The sequence below is a fragment of the Panthera pardus genome, unplaced genomic scaffold (genome assembly GCF_024362965.1).
Source record: "Panthera pardus isolate Hobbes unplaced genomic scaffold, ASM2436296v1 HiC_scaffold_17, whole genome shotgun sequence".
Taxonomy (NCBI): Eukaryota; Metazoa; Chordata; class Mammalia; order Carnivora; family Felidae; genus Panthera; species Panthera pardus.
Genome location: NW_026526732.1, coordinates 60,941,061 through 60,959,074, shown reverse-complemented (window position 1 = coordinate 60,959,074; position 18,014 = coordinate 60,941,061). Strand labels below are relative to the sequence as shown.

At 34.0% G+C, this 18,014-nt stretch overlaps 1 protein-coding gene across 3 annotated transcripts in view; it reads right to left on the bottom strand.

Moving 5' to 3' along the window:
* ASCC3 (activating signal cointegrator 1 complex subunit 3) overlaps positions 1–18,014 on the bottom strand; it is a 359,800-nt gene that overhangs the window by 108,493 nt on the left and 233,293 nt on the right. For all 3 annotated transcript variants that reach the window (XM_019442967.2, XM_019442970.2, XM_053904622.1), the window contains exons 23-30: positions 16,544–16,642; positions 14,552–14,720; positions 11,612–11,832; positions 10,046–10,131; positions 8,450–8,616; positions 8,194–8,339; positions 7,950–8,070; positions 5,149–5,291 (exon numbers count right to left, since the gene is read on the bottom strand). In XM_019442967.2, the coding sequence (XP_019298512.2) occupies positions 5,149–5,291; positions 7,950–8,070; positions 8,194–8,339; positions 8,450–8,616; positions 10,046–10,131; positions 11,612–11,832; positions 14,552–14,720; positions 16,544–16,642 (1,152 nt within the window). The remainder of the gene's footprint in view (positions 1–5,148; positions 5,292–7,949; positions 8,071–8,193; positions 8,340–8,449; positions 8,617–10,045; positions 10,132–11,611; positions 11,833–14,551; positions 14,721–16,543; positions 16,643–18,014) is intronic.

Here is an 18,014-nt window from a genome sequence, read left to right as displayed (position 1 = left end):
CTCCATGTGTATGCCTCTTCCTTCTGTGCTATCCCTAACTTCAACCCACCAAAGCTCCCTGGAGTATTTCTCATGTCAAGCTGACTGAGGGGAAAAAAATACATATATATACAAATCACAAAAGACTTTGCATAAGATAGCGCCACCATCTGAAGTACTGTGATATGGTATATAGCTCCTTTTGGGGATGACCCTAAAAACAGCTAAGTGTCAAGTATTTTCTCTGTCAATTTACTGCAAAGAAGAGATGATGTGAATTATGATCCATGCTTTGATCTGTAGCTACTGGATTAGTCAAAGGGTCAGAAGCATGGCAATAGCGCTATTGGAGGACAGGTGGCAAGAAAGGCACAAGTTTTACATGGAATAAATTTTAGAATGGTCCCAGAACAGACTACCTATATCCCATGAAGATGTTTACCAAAAAGTTAACAGAAGTGTAGATTATGCTATTAATAGTCAAGTGGGCAAAATGACCACTTCTAAGGATATCAGGTGTTTTGTGCACAGATCCCAGTGTTGTGTGCAATGGGTTCATGTACTAAGTGGCACCATGGTGGAAGAGATGAAAACTACACATGAGCTAAACATGGACTTCCATCTCCACAGGTGGACCCAGCTACTGCCACTGCTCTGTGCCATTATGCCACCAATGCAAACATCCATAGGCCCATTATAAAGTACCCTGACCAGGGGACCAGATAGCTATCTGGCAGTAAGGAGATTATATTGAACTCTGTCACAGAGGGGCACCTATTTGGGATGATGTCTAGAATGGATTCTGTTCCAGCCTACCGAGTGCTGCCAATAGCCTCAACAGTAGGATTACTGAACACTTTACACATCATCTAGTATCTCATATGATAATGTTTCTGATGAAGGAACTCAGTTTATAGACAAAGATTAATACAGTGGATGCCATGGGATTCACTGGTCTTACTGCATCCTTCATCACCCAGAAAGAGATGGCTTTATAGATTAATGACCCAGAATGGCAGCTGAGAGACACTGCTTTGTCAAGGTTGGGGTGCTGTCTTATAAAATGAGGTGTATGCTCTGAACTAGTAATCATTAAATACTATTTCTCTCATTGCCAGAATATACAGTTCCAGGAACCAAGCAGTCAATGTACAAATGCCTTTTGCAGTCAACAGCTAATAAACCACTTGGAGAATTTTGTTTCCCTTCCCTATAATTCTAGCTCAGCTAGTTTGGAGGCTTAATATCCAAGGGATGTAACAATTTACTTAGAAGCTAAAATAGCCACATCTCTCATTCTATGGGGTGAACAATCAAAATGTGGTCATAGTGTAGCTTAGGTGACCAATCCTGATAAAGAAATTGGGCTGCTGCTAAGCAATAAGGAGAGGGAAAAATTTGGATGGACCCTAGAGAAATCTTCTCACATTACACTATCCACTTGAAAAATTAATCAAAAACTTTTAAAGCCTTATATAGTAAGCATATATAAAAATCCAATTTCCAGTGTTTCAGGAAGGTGGGTTTTGGTTACTCCACTGGACAAAAAAAGCTTAATTAGCTCAGGGGCTGGTTGAAGAAGCATATAGGTGATGGATGGTAGAGAAAATAAATCACAAATGTCTGTTTGGCTCCCCAGTCAAATATGTTTGGTCCCGTGCTGCAGGAATAAATGCTGTGGCCTCTACTTTTGCTATCTCATATATTTTAATTAACATATTTTACATTATTTTAACCAATTTCATTTCTCTTTCCTCTCTACCCTCCACTTTTGAATATAGCATGTATGGGTTGTAGGTAACTTTATAATTTAGTCCGCTGGCTACAGAATATTGAGATGAGATTGTAAAAGAACCAGAGAGTGACTGGATATAACCAAGAAATCTAGGACCGATAGAGTCATGAGGAAATTTTCAGTTGTCTGCCTTGGGGAAAGATAGTGGATTTTGGTTATACGAGGGAGAATTGGGTTAGCTGTTAGAAGGAAAATTTTTTATTTTTTTTTTTAAGTGTAGGTATGAAGAGAATGGTGTTTGATGAGTTTGGGCAGGTAAAGGACTATAAAAGACTACTGACAGCCAGCCAGCATTTGAATATCTTCCCCCCTGCATAAAGGCCAAAGAAGGGAAGATATTCCCATTCCTGCTGCATGCTTGAGGCCGAAGCTCGGGCATTCCAATGTTTCTGTCTTGGACTTGAAAGTTGAGAGAATGATGTAAAAGCCCAACAATCATTTGAGGTTAACGGTGGAAGTGGTGGTCATCAAACTGAGAATCCAAGGGACATGGTAGCATATGCCCACACACTTCTGAAATCACCGCAGAAAAGTGTTCCTGATGAGAACTTTGAAAGGGCATTACTTTGGGGGTTTCCTTATGCTGCAGTATGATTTTACATCAATGACACACTTGAAGGAGTATTTCTGCTTCCCAATACTTTACTTTGATAATTTACTGGGTGAAGAAGATAGATGGATTTTTTTTTGACTTTGCTGACCTAACCTACCTGCTCCTGCCACAGAACACCAATCTGAAACTGTACAATAAGCAGCAACAGGAATTGTCACTAAGCTTCTAGTCCAGGATATTATGGCAAGTAACTCTCATAAAGATTACGGTGTTAAAAAGTCCCCTATTTTAAGGTAATTAGGAATTCAACAACCGAAACACCTACGTTACAGGTTTTTGGTATAATCAGATTGAATCTGCATACCAATCAGTTGCAAACTCTTTGAAATCCTGATTTTAAAGGTGATGGCTTTTAGAAGAAAGACTAAAACAAAGTCTGGACGGTCCTATTATTGTAGTGTGCTTGGTGAGATACAATGCCAAAGAATGGTATAATTTCTAGCTGTCTTATTTTAGCAGTGAAAATCTACAAAATAGCAGAAACAATGCAAACAAATTCTATGGTTTCTAATTAACCTTGGTGATAAATTTTTATGCTGATAAAAAAAAAACAAAACAGAGAAGTAATTCTACACAATGGCTGAGCTATCCAGTTGCTTAGGTCTCACACGTTAAAATAAAAAACAAATAGTAAGTGCACTCTAGTTTGGAAGAGCACATGAGGTTCACATTTGAGGTTAGTATGAGTCACATACGTTCTAAACACACAGCCTTTTATAACACATGCACACGCACAACACACACACACACAAATACACTTTGAGCAAACGTCCCAAAATGTGTTCAATAGGTATGTACTTTGTACCTTGACTTCAAAGAAAAGTCTCCATTTGGAACACTTTAAGAATAAGACCCAAGAGAAAAAAGATTGAGCCCAGACAGATGCTGCATATGAACCATCAATATTCCCTACATCTACTTTTCACCATTTGCATCCTAAGTTCAAGATACCATTTAGACACAACAAGGTGACTATTTGGACACACTAAGTGAATAACACAAGACAGGAAATCTTTTGACAAAATTATTTTTATCTTAAGTTATTTATCTTAAATATTTCATATATACGCACGAGTAACATTAAGGAACTAACGTTAAGGAAGTAATGATGAAACTTGAGAGATAAAAGGGTAGCTGTTACTCTACTTAAAGGATTCATGTGATACCTTTTACATGAAGCTAATACTGGGGTCTGCTACTTATCAGTGAATAAGGTCACCTGCAGGCATTTCAAATTATTAGTTAATACATGACTATAATATATATATACAGTATCATCTACCAGGTCCACTAATCCTAGATGAGTCATGAGAAGTAGAAGGGGAACATATGCCAGCTGCTGAGACTGGACACTGGTGGGTTAGAAACACTGTTTTGACTGTTCTTCAGGCTGCATGAGATCAGAAAGGGGTGATATGGTGGGAAGAGGCAGAAAATGCAACAATTTTATTACTGATTTTATCTGTTTTTCATCATAATTCCAACTAGAAAAAATATTTTTTAAAAACTAGGAAAGCACAAAAAAGGAAAATCACTATATATAAATCCATGGAGAGAAACAGGAATATCTACATTTAGATGTAGTGGAAGGAAACACAAAGAACCATATTAACTGATTGTACCACATAAAATGCAAAAACTACTTGTAAAAAGCTACTAAGACAAAAAGACATCCAAGGAATCAGCGAAATTAACTAATAAAAGCAGATGAAAGATTAATATGTGTGTCTACGTACGTAGTCATAAATATATATGGAAAAAAGTGGTATCACACTAAGTTTCAGGAGTGCATGTTTTAATTTGGTAAGGCTCTCATACAAATCTTTAAGAAAATGCTGTACTGCAAAAGATAAAACCTCAAAGGAATGAAGACACAAAAAAGAAAGAGACAACCAATAGCAAACAAATCAGAGAAAAGAAAGTCAATCAGACAAAAATCAAGGTGTACATTAAAATAATAATGAATGTTTTATCCATAATATATCAACATATTACAACATATGAGGATGTAGTAAAACTGTTACTCTCATACACTACTGACAATACACATATCAATGGTGGGGACATTAACTGGGATGTGCGGTTTGGAAAATAATTAGCAGTGTATATGAAAAGCTATAAAAATATACACATTATTTGACCCATTGCATTTTAAGTTGGAACTCTACACTGAGGAAACAAGTCTAAATAAAAACCAACCATAATAATAAAGGTGCATGATTATCTAATGATAGAGGAAAAATACAATGAAATGGCCACATAATAGAATTGTATAGACATAAAAAATTTTAATTGCTTCAAATTTCACTACTTGGCTACAGGATAACAACAGGTTTTTAATTTTTATACATTTAGTGTTTTCTAAATTTTTGAAAATGGTCATATTACACATTTTATAGGAAGTTAATTTTGCAAAATTGATTGTAAGTTGCATGAGGGCAGTGAACACTCCAATAGAAAGACAAATATGCATATTATAATATACATAGCTGATGATGTTGAAGGGAAAACATATGGAAGTAAATATGGAATAAAAATACTTATTTAGCAGGAAAATATTGGAAGAAAATACATAACAATATTAAAGGTGTTAAGGTGGCAGTATTATGCATTTCCTATATTTTTCCCCAAATTTCTGTAATGTTATACTAAACTTTTAGTATAGAGTAAAACTACACATCATTAAATATGTAATTTTCATTAATTATAATCCAAACTAATTTGACATGTATAAGAAGTAGAAATAAAATATATTGCTTACCTCTCTTTCATCCATATTCAACCACTGCTTTGGATCTTCTTCAGTAGCCAGAAAAGCTATCAATTCCAAAGCAGTAAGACGAGTTTGACGTCTTGATGAGACAAATATCAAAACAGGTTTGGCTGGAGAATGGCTTCTAATTGCTATTGAAAAGTTGTGGAAAATGTGGACAATAAGAGTAAGCAAGCTACTTACAACCAAATATGAATGTCATTAGGATATGAAATGGATGATACATGAAAGCTAGTATCATTGATTTAAATAAATTCTTAATTTAGTCATGAAATTCAGCATTATCTGTGGTACTACTTGGATCTGACAACATATTGGAGAAATGACAGGAAAGGAAAGGTAGCTGAACCTACCTACTAGAGCATATTGCCTGAACAGGGGAAGCTGAACTGTGTCAGCTCCCAGTTCTACTCTGAGTTGCTGAGGAAGGTAACACAAAAGCTGAGACTCTTCAGTAAAAGCTGTATATGAATACTAAATCTAAGGTTGAGTTTTCTGAGTTGTGTTTCTGCTCACCTAAGCAACGATATTATAGAGTTAACTGGTCCTAGGGTTGGGGGAGAGAGTTAGGTCCTACCTAGTGATGAAAACTCTCTAAGAAAAGCTCCAAAATTTCCTTTAATTTTTGTCATTACTAGTGAATGGAATAACTAAGAGAGAGTTTGTGGGGCACCTGGGTGGCTTAGTGGGTTAAGCATCCGATTTCAGCTCAGGTCACGATCTCACTGCTCGTGAGTTCCAGCCCCGCATCATGCTCTGTGCTGACAGCTCAGAGCCTGGAGCCTGCTTCAGATTCTGTCTCTGTCTCTGTGCCCCTCCTCCACTCATGCGCTCGCTTTCTCTCTCTCCGTCAAATATAAATAAAAGCATTAAAATATTAAAAAAAAAAGATTTTATATCTGGGGCTCCTGGGTGGCTCAGTCGGTTGAGCGTCCGACTTCAGCTCAGGTCACGATCTCATGGTTTGTGAGTTCGAGCCCCGCGTCAGGCTCTGGGCTGATGGCTCAGAGCCTGGAGCCTGCTTCCGATTCTGTGTCTCCCTCTCTCTCTGCCCCTCCCCCATTCATGCTCTGTCTCTCTCCGTCTCAAAAATAAATAAACATTAAAAAAAAATTAAAAAAAAAAGATTTTATATCAATAAACTAGTCAGAGATATGTCGAATGAAGGTTTTACTTTTCTCTAAAACATATGTGTAAGGTTTCAAATGGAAAGATAAGAGAATGTAAAAGAGAGCTGAAGAGAATATCATGTCTGAATCTCTGTCTGAGTGACAGAGATTCACATGGAAGGTAGACACACAGAAGATGCAATGAATAGTTTGAAACATGAGTAATTTGACTGAAAGAAAAAAAATTACCTAAAGAGCCACATAAATCATCTGACCTAACTGGAAACAGGGCTTCTTTACATTGGCTCCGAAATACTGATAAGATGGCACATATGAAATTAACACTTATGTGTACAAAGATCTCTTAACACAGAGATATTTAACAGTTTTACATAAAAAAATTTAACCTTCTGTAATTTCTTGTTTGAAATGTGAGCTGCAGAATTTCTTTCTATAGGCTTGTTTCTTAACAAGGATTATAATGAAAATGTTGACATGAACTTCACTATATTTATACTCGAAGAGTAAGAAAATAAAGCTATAAAATCCTATTTCTAAACTCAAAGAAATACAGTGATACACTACAGGTATAATAAATAGTTTATAAGGACAGCTTCTGTACTGATATCATATCTAGAGAAGTGTAAGTATTTCAGTTATTTACTATTGATTTATATAACACAAATGCTTCCTTTCAACCATTGGTATGCAATTGGCCATTCCTTACATAAACACAAGCAATCACAACAATACATACCGTGAAAAATAAACTATCTTATTTCTCACTCACAGTTTATCAGAATATTACAGAATATAAATGGTAGTGCTTTGATAAATCGTATTAGAAATACAATGTTTAAAATACACATATTAGTACAATATTGGTATCATTTGTACACATAATCATGAATGAATCTGTCTCTTTTTTTAAACCTCAACATTTAATGGATTTTTGCTGCTGCAAGAACAGGTGTGGCTGAACAGCTCACGGCAGATTTATTGTTCATTAGTGATTTTGTACAATGCTTCTGTGGAGGTGTAAATAATCTGAACTGCCAAGATTGGTCTCTAGTTCACAATCAATACTTTGCTTCTGTCATCAGGCTAATTACAGCAGCTAAAAAGTCACCTCACAACTGTCACCTCACAATCAACAGCAGTTCACACTAGAGAATTTATTTTGGAGGTTATTTTTAATTGATATAATAAATATTCCTTATGCAGCTAAACAAAACATGTTTCAATAAAATAGGAGTGTTATTCTTAAATCTTTCCTGCTTGCCTAATCTGTTAGAAAAGGAAAACCAAAAAATGAAGCAGAACACTGTAAAAAAAAAAAAAGTATTGAAATTTGTAAGTTTTAGGATTTCTGGTAAAAATTAAGATTATGTGATTTTTTTTTTTACACTTATAGTTCCTATTTATCATTTGTTATAACTTAATAGATTAAGAATGATTTACTTAAGAATACATTTTTCTACTACCAACACAGTATCATCTACAAAATCTCTCCAATTTTCAATAGTTAATTCAACACACATTTTCTTTCCTTAACAGCTGAGGTAAATTGTTTTACACATTTGTGGAAGTTGGAACAGTACCGCCATTTCAAAGAAACCCAAATTATTTCGAATGCATTTAATGCTACCATACAAATTACTCCAAGGATCTGAAGCTTACCTTGAAATGTAGGCTTATTCATACTAGCCATACGAGGACAGTAATGTTGACCTGGGAAGCCTTGAATGTGAACTTCCAGTGGAACTGGACGTACTGATGGTCGGAAATTGAACAAGCCCATCTAGAGTAAAAACGAGAAAGAAATCATTTTCTGTTTTCCTATTTAAGTGTATGTAACAGTGTCTCATTAATATGGCCACCTAAGCCACACTATTAAATGCCTATTTATCAATCTTCCATATACCTGATGAATGTTGAGCCAATCAGCAAGGTCTCTGGCATTAGCTAATGCAGTAGATAGTCCAACTATTCTAACAGGCTTTTCTGTGTGTGATGAGATGAAATTTGTTCGAGATACAATGACTTCTAGAACAGGGCCTCTTTCCTCCCCTAGGAAATAGGAATAATACATGTTAATCATTTAACAAGTATTAAATGCTGGCTGCTGCAAGTATGAGAGTCAAAATGTGTAAACTGGCATCAGATACAGTGGTACCTACCAAGCAGATGGATCTCATCTATGATGAGAATAGTGACTTGCTTCACATAGTTCCTATTTTGCCAGCTTCTACTGACTCCATCCCACTTCTCTGGTGTAGTGACGATAAGGTCAGCCTTAGCAATGGATTTCATATCAGGAGTCACATCCCCAGTTAGTTCAATAACTCTGGAAAGGAAGAAAATGATCTTTTTCTCAGAAAACACATGCCCTTGGAAAGGTGAAAATTTATCCTTCAGAATAAAATTTTATAATGCTTAATACTACTTTATCTCCCCTTGATTTTTGAAATTTTCTGAGTCCAAAATATGTTTCTTAAGAATTGTAACAGAACATATCAATTGAAATCACTGATAATCTAACTTTCATGCAGATATGCAAAGGTGTCAAACTTTGCTATGATTATGTTTACAAAGTCTCTGCTCTATGTGTTTTTATAGAGCTGAACTCATACTTCCTTCTCCATATGTTGGAATAAACACCTTTCTAATGACGGAAAGTGTTAATTTATTAAGACATGAAGAGGCATTCACTAAGAACATAATTACGTGTAAGCTTCATTTCTTTTTTTAGACTAAAAATTTCTATAGATAATATAGGTAAATCCAAACATACTAGGACATAAACAAGATATGCTGGGGCAAATACATGCTACCTCATTCTAAGAAGACCTCAGTTTTATAGTGAGAAAGAGGGAAATCTGAAGGCCAACTCTAAATTTTAGGTAATCACTAAATAATTTTTATATCTAACTTAATTCTAAAAAAAACAAAAAAGGGTAAGACTAGTTCCCCCAAGTACAGTGTTCCCAAAGCTTTTGCTTATTTTTATTCATTTTTTATTTTTGTATTTTATTATTTTGAATATGTAATATATTCACGTGGTTCAAAGAATGTGTGGTGAGCAGTCTCTGTAGTATGTCTATCTTCCAATCACCTGGTCCTTATTCTAAAGCAACAACATATATTCTTTACCATTTTTTAAAAAAGTAAAAGACAGGATACTTTACTTAAAAACATTTTCTATAATATCTCTGGAGATCACTCCTTCAGTATATAAAAAGTTCATTCTTAATAGAATGATACAATATTTTGCATTGTGTAAATGTAGTATAATTTATTTAGTCATGTTCTATTGGACACTCAGGTTACCTGCAACCTTGCTAGTAAAAACAATACCACAATGAATAAACTTGTGCAATACTAAAATATTCTTTAAAAAGTAATGTTCTTTAATGAATTTCTATTTTTTGGTAGATTATTTATAAGCAAAATGCCCTCAGTGTGATTTCTGGGACTTACTGTGAATGATATGAAAGGAAAATAAAGAGATAAAACTTATTTTTCTTTAGTTTTAGAATTTAAAAATTTTGAGAGAATTATTTTGTCAAGTATTCATATTAAATAATTAAAGGACTTTCATTTTTCGATACTAAAACAATGGGAATAGTGATAACATTTTAACAGTAATTACAATACCCTTAAATAAAAGACTATGAAAATCACTGTAAAAGCATTCAACACTTTTGTGAAAATCTTTTATTTGTTCATCCTTTTAGGTTACTTAAAACACATCTTCTGATAAAGCAAGAACTTACTTTTTACCAAGTTTTTCTTCTATTCTAACTTTCCAATCATCCATTCTTTCACGTACAAGAGCTTTTAAGGGTGCAATATACACTGCCTGAAAGCAGAGGGGAGGGTAAAAAGATCTCATGAAAATAGTAACATCATTTTCAAATAAAGGTAAACCCTGTAAAATTCATCCACAGACGACAGTGTGGTTTAAAAATGTATCTTATACACTGAAAATTTAAAATTTAAAATTAATGAGGAAAGTTACAAACTTGCTCAAATTACCCTCAGCCAAAGTAAGACAGAAATATAAGACATCATACAATTCTGACATAGAAAATATTAAATATTTTTTAAAAGTCACTGAAGGTGTTTTAAGTATTTTATATTCTGATGAAAATAAGTTTTTCCTGTTATTATGATCAAGATTCTAACTCCTCCATGAAAAAAGTTACTACTTTTGAAATTCTAAAAAATAATCTGGTTGTTTAAATTTTAATGGAGATTTTATGGAAAATGCTACTCATATATTCTACCTTTTCTTAATAACAACAATTGGTCTTTAATAATCCAAATCTATATACGGAATGTTCAGTGAAAAAAAATATTTCCCTTATAAAATGTTTCAAATTTATAGGAGAGCTCTACTATTGTATTAACAGGTCTCATAATGGATCAAAAACCACAAAATAGACTGAGAAGTAGGAAAACTTCAAGCTAAGCAGAGAAGAAAAGTCGCTAATTGAAAATCACTGAAAAAGGAAGTTAAAACATTTCTAAAATAATAAATGATGAGGAAAATACCACATAATTCCAATCACAATGTATGAATTAGCTTTCCTGAAAAATATGTACCTCTAAACTATGAGTATGTACTTCACATTTCAGGAAAGCATAAATTTAAGACTTATTTGACTTGCCACATTACTTTACATTAATAATATGGCATTTGCAGAAGTGTGGAATAAAACTGCCTCTGTATTTCTTGTGTATAATTAAACTGTATTTGTTTAAAGATTAGGATTTCTTTTTAAAAAAAAATTTTTTTTTTTTACATTTATTTATTTTTGAGAAAGAGTGAGACAAAGCGTGAGCGGGGGAGGGGCAGAGAGAGAAGGAGACACAGAATCAGAAGCAGGCTCCAGGCTCTGAGCAAGCGGTCAGCACAGAGCCTGATGCGGGGCTTGAACCCAAAAACTGTGAGATCATGACCTGAGCCGAAGTCGGATGCTCAACCGACTGATCCACCCAGATGCCCAGATTAGGATTTCTTTTATAGCAAAAGGATGTGATTAAAAGTCATTATTTATCTTATAAATATGGCTATGAATCAGGTATCTTATAATGAGAAAAAGACGTGGAAATTGACATGTACATTAGAAATCTAACTAGAGAACTCCAAAGTTTAAGATAAGTTTTCTTCTGGCCAGTTATCTAATACTGATCTGGTCCCCTGCACCCCCACCTCCTGCTCAGAAAATTCACTGAGAGAGTGCTTGTGTCCTGATGTGTATTTAGAACTGGCTAGTTTACAGATTATGAACTGCATTTTCTAATTTAATGTAAGCATGTGATTCTTTCAAACAGACCTTTGAAGTAGGGTACTTGTTGAAGACTCTGAAAATGGCTAATTCAGCAGCAACAGTCTTTCCTGATCCAGTGGGTGCTCCAAGGAGGACATTACAGTCTGTGTGGTACAGGGTATGAAATATTTGTGTCTGCACAGGGTTAAAGTGGCTAAAGTTGTATAGTGCTTCATATGCTTCACATCCCAAAGCTGTGATTGGTAAAGGCTGAAGATCCAGTAATTCTGAAAAGATGAAACACGTACTGCCATTAAAAAAACTGGAAAAAAATGCACAATACTGAATATTGTCTCTTAGGAATAAATTATAATAATCTTTAATTCCTTAGAGGGGGAAAAAAAAGACTTAACAAAAATTTTTATATACTGTTACATATCTTTTTTTCCCTGTTACTACATCTATAATATTGACAAACTGGACACTTTTCTGGGGGAGTTCCCATATACCGAATATAATGTCATACCTATATCTATCTATCTATCTATCTATCTACCCATCTACCTACCTACCTACCTATATTGTTTCTCCCAATCAGGAAAGTAATTTGAATAACAGGTGAACGAAAATATGCATGGTATAGAAGAAAACTAAATCTACCCCTATCTGTAGAAAAAGGAAAACCACTTGCAAACTTCAGTGCTAGAATGGTTACCAATAAGAAATTTCCTTTGATCTGTTAGAAAATGGACCAAACCAGAATGGTTGAGTGAGCTATTGCTCTAGCCAATGTAAACTAAACTAAAAATAATTAAAGGAAGAAACTCAGGGGGGAGTTTCAAACCAGAGACTGACTGGGTAAAAAAGAACTGCACTGAGAAAACACATAACAGAAAGCCTGGAGAATTCTCTTCTCAAAAATTACACTTAAAAATAAAAAGCTATTTTTAAAATATTATCTTAGCTCCACAGCTCTACTCTATTACATAGGTACTTGAGAGCTAACCACATGTTTTCTATAGCAGATTATAATCTCCTAAATTTTCTGTACTACTGAAATCAAGAAGGGAAGAAGTCTTACCTTGCAATGCTAATCAAGGCATAGACATATTCTTAATAGGAACTAAAAAATAAACATTTTGGTATATATCGATCGTCGATATATATTGTTGATATAAATTAAAATGATTGACTTCTATGAAAGTTGAAGAATTTTCTTGGCTGATTTAGGCTCAGTGAGGCACCATATGCACACATGCACCCACGCACACACCCGCATGCACGCACACACACACACACTCAGCCAAATAGAACTGGGAATCACTGAGGTTACATCATGCATTTATAGTATCAACTGAGATGTCACGGTGGTACATTTACTGCTTTTTAAAATGTAGTCAGAAGTCAACTAATTATATAAATAGGATGATATGTGCTTGGCCACTCAACAGAGAGGTGATAAAATGAGCATTAAAATATAATGTTAATGCACGTTAAAATCAAGTACGGAAGTCAGAGATCTACTAGTGATGATGGTAGCATGTATTTTTAAACTAAAGCACTAAACATCGTTATGTATTCTGAGATTCTAGATATCATATATAGGCATATTTGATGGAAGAAAAGCAGAAGGGTCCTCTTCAGTGAGTATATCAGTAGATACTACAATCTCATTATTTCTCTGTTGACGAACTTTTTTAGTTTTATCAACATATCCAAGTGGTTTTAAGCTGTAGTCTAAAGTATTTCCCTTTAAGATATGTTAAGATAATGAACAAGGTACCCATTTGACAAAAATGGCAAAGATGAAAGTCACATTAATGCCTTCTTTCATTTCCCAAAGGATTGTTAAAAATATGTTAGTAAGAACTAATAAAAATGTTCTTACTAACATTTTTATTTTGAAAAAACAAAGAGTTTGTCTTCAGAGGAATTATATGAAAAAAAAAAATTGACCTTCAATTTTCTATAAATTAAAGGCCTCCTGAAATCAATAATTATCAATTATGAATTCTCAGTAAGAAATAAACTTAATACAATAAATTAATAGCTCAATCTAAAGATTTTTTTTTAAGTAGGCTTCATGCAGAGCCCAACATGGGCTTGAACTCATGACCCTGAGATAAAGACCTGAGCTGAGATCAAGAGTCAGAAGCTTAACTGACTGAGCCACCCTGGTGCCCCTAAAGATATTTTTGAAATAGAATATAGGCCACTGGAAAGTATCAATATAAACATTCATGAAATTTTGCTTCTTTAATAAGTCACAATATAAACATACTTGCTCATGTTGCAAAAATCTAAAATGGATTTTTGTTAGTTGACAATGAAAAACTGTTACATGATATTGCAGATTAGTATATACCCTTTTATCATATTACTGTGGAGGAACAGAACTAATAAAAATGGTACTTGTTTGTTGGATGCAAAGTGACTTGAGGTATAGTGAATCTATTCTGTAGTGATAGCATTATCTAATTTCTTAATATTAGCATTTGTTTTTTTTTTTTGGTGTAGAAGCACACTGTATGGAGGGAAAAGAACCTATAATTCACTTTAATTAATTCATTTAACATACTAGAAATACGTTTAAGTAAACAGTAATAAACGCAAAGAAAAAGTATACCTCAAAAGTTTCACAGAGAACACAGATTAACACTTGCAATGGAAAAGGAAGAAAATACGGAGAAATTGTAATGATTATATGTAAAAATAGGGATAAAGGCAAAATAATACAGAAATAGTGAGTCTCATGCTTATTAGAACTATGAGATTGAATTAGACTTACTTTAATGTTTTGGAACTAAAACAAAATTAAGGCCCACCATGAAACTCTACCAAATGTATATATAGCGATCTATTTTAGAAAGTCTCTTTTCAAACTATATTGACAAATAAGTTGGATTCTGATTCAGATTCAGACAACTTTTAAGTATAGACAATTGCAACTTTAATTAACACAACACTTCTGCAAAATCAATGATTCAAGTTACTATTCAATGTTACCTGTATGAGGAGGATGTCTCTCAGGTAGAATCAGATGTTGAAAGTTGATAATGCATACAGCCTCAGCTCCTAACCATCTATCAGACACTGCTCGGATGTAGTATTGGGAAGGCAAAGGCTCAAAAATAGGGATTGTAAACACCAGTAGTTGAGCTTCTTTACTAATGACCTAATGTGAAATAAAGTCTCAGATGAATATGAATACGCTAATGATAAAGGCCTTCTTAGTCTATGGTTAAGACAATGAATGATATCTACAGCAAGAGGTACTAAAGATAAAGAATATATCTTAGATTCCTAAATAGTCGAGATTTTCAGGCACTTTAGAAATGTGTAGGTGGTTTCCTTCTGAGGATACCTGATACTGTTGAAAGTAAAATTTATACTCAATTTATATTATTTATATATGCATATCATCACGTATTAACAAGTTACCAGTTTGACTCATTATCATAATTTCCCAAACCTCATGCATTAAATTACTCAACTTCATAATTTTTACCAAATTATTTACTTAATATTTTTCTTTAAATTCTATTACTACATTAAGTGAAATAAGAGAAACTAGCATAAATAGAAGGTAATCATGAACACAAAACATTGCTGTGAAATTCTACTGCTGTCTACCCAAGGTTCCCAGCCTGAAGCTTGCTTTCTCTTCAATAAAAAGAGAAATCATGGATGAAGCATCACAGTTAAAGATATGCCAGCATCAAATTGAGTCTTTCTGCTGTTATTTATGGAAAATTTTTTAAAAATGCCCTTTTTATAGACACTTCTCTAAAGAAGACATCCAGATGGCCAACAGGCACATGAAGAAATGCTCAACATCTCTCCTCATCAGGGAAATACAAATCAAAACCACACTCAGATATCACCTCACGCCAGTCAGAGTGGCCAAAATGAACAAATCAGGAGACTATAGATGCTGGAGAGGATGTGGAGAAACGGGAACCCTCTTGCACTGTTGGTGGGAATGCAAATTGGTGTAGCCACTCTGGAAAACAGTGTGGAGGTTCCTCGAAAAATTAAAAATAGACCTACCCTATGACCCAGCAATAGCACTGCTAGGAATTTACCCAAGGGATACAGGAGTACTGATGCATAGGGGCACTTGTACCCCAATGTTTATAGCAGCACTCTCAACAATAGCCAAATTCTGGAAAGAACCTAAATGTCCATCAACTGATGAACGGATAAAGAAATTGTGGTTTATATACACAATGGAGTACTATGTGGCAATGAGAAAGAATGAAATATGGCCCTTTGTAGCAACATGGATGGAACTGGAGAGTGTTATGCTAAGTGAAATAAGCCATACAGAGACAGACAGATACCATATGGTTTCACTCTTATGTGGATCCTGAGAAACTTAACAGAAACCCATAGGGGAGAGAGCCAAAGCATAAGAGACTGTTAAAAACTGAGAACAAACTGAGGGTTGATGGGAGGTGGGAGGGAGGGGAGGGTGGGTGATGGGTATTGAGGAGGGCACCTTTTGGGATGAGCACTGGGTGTTGTATGGAAATCAATTTGACAATAAACTTCATATACTGAAAAAAAAAATAAAATAAAATGCCCTTTTTACTCTGTGAGCCAATACTCTTTAGTATTTTGTTTTTGTAACACCTAAAGTTACTAGTTTTTATTTAATAAATAACCTAAAGTTAGTAATTTTTATTTATTTAATTTTATTTATCTATTACATTACTTATCCCATCCATTTGACATATTCCACTCTTCTGGAAGTCATGCCTTAAACCATGATAAAAATTACAATTCAATTTCTCAAACTAAGATCACATTGAATATATGAATACAATAACATGCAATTCCTGTTTTCTTTAAAACCAAATAGAAACATAAAAAATAATAAAGCTTTAATGGCATTATGAAATTGTAGAGAAATAGGTAAAAACAGAAATTATTTAGTTCATATTTTCTTCTTTCTATAATAGCAACATAATAATAGAGCAACACACCCATGTTTACCTGTTTTTTTAGAACTATAAAATACTCTGAATGATAAATATGGTCATTTGTAGGATCTTCTACCCAAATCCACCAAGGTTCTCCTACTGTCCCATGGACCTAGAAAAAAAAATAAGATGCTAATACTATGTATATTTTAACTCAAGTAAGGGATATTGTTGTCTGCACACCCAGCAGCCATTCTTCTCTAACAGCTTTACTGATTTATAATTTACATAACAAAGTTTACTCATTTAAAGTATATAGTTCAATGGTTTTAATATATTCACAAAGTTGTACAAAGTCTTCCATAATCTAATTTTAGAACTACCCCCAAAAAGGTACCTTAAACCCATTTGCAGTCACTACGTATCTTCCCCTATTGGTCTCCAACCTTGACAACCCCAATCTGCTTTCTCTCTATAAAGATTTGCCTATATTGGACATTTCATATAAATAGAATCATATGTGGGCTTCTGTGATTCACTTCTTTCATTTACCATGTTTTCAAGGTTCATTCATGTTGTATCATGCATCAGTCTTCATTCTTTTTAATTGACAAATAATATTCCATTGGATAGCTAGATATACTATATTTCGTGTATTCATTCCTCTCCCTCTTTTTTTTTTTTCCCCCTAACAAAGCTCAATCTTGTTCAGTGTTCATCTTTCTCTAATGTGACTCAGGAGAAGGTGACCACATCTCTCAGGATGATTTTGTTTAGTACAAGCCAATCAGCTTACAGCATCCTCCTTACAACAAACAGCTTGTGGTAAGGGATAGGCACATGCCCAATACCAGCCCAGTTAGACTGAAGAAAAAGTCTTCTAGTCCATGCTCTGGGTTAATGAAGTAGGGGTGTGTTTACCTTTCTCTGTTAAGCATGAACAAGGAAGCATGAAAATATTTGCAAAGTAGCCAAGAGTGTCAGGACAGCAATATGATGGGCCCTAAATTATAGCATTAAATAAAAGACTCAATCACCTTTGGAGCCTATTCTACCTTTGGAACTTTTATTGTGGAAGACAATATATTTTCCTGCATAAGTCAGTTTGAGACAGTTAGGTTTTCTATTCTTGTAGTCAACAGCCTTCTAACTGATAGAGTTTACAAAAAAAAACAATTAAGTACACTATCATACTAATGAATTAAACCAAACTGTAAAAGATTTTCTATGGATACTGATAGAAGTAAACAGTGTGAAAAAAAATAAAGCTTTTATGCATTTTAAAAATACTCTATTAAATACAAAATGAAATATGAGTATATGGCTAATTTATATTTTATGTGAAACTTTGTTTATACAAATATTAAATATAATTTTCTATCATGTAGCTCTCACAGAAATTCTATGAAAAACTAATTATTATTATTATTATTACTTATGTTTACAGACAAGGAAACTGAAGAAATTACTGGTTAGGACAGTTTACGACCAGTGGTAGATTTGCATTAGGACTACGGTTGGGTAATTTTTGAGCACACTGACAA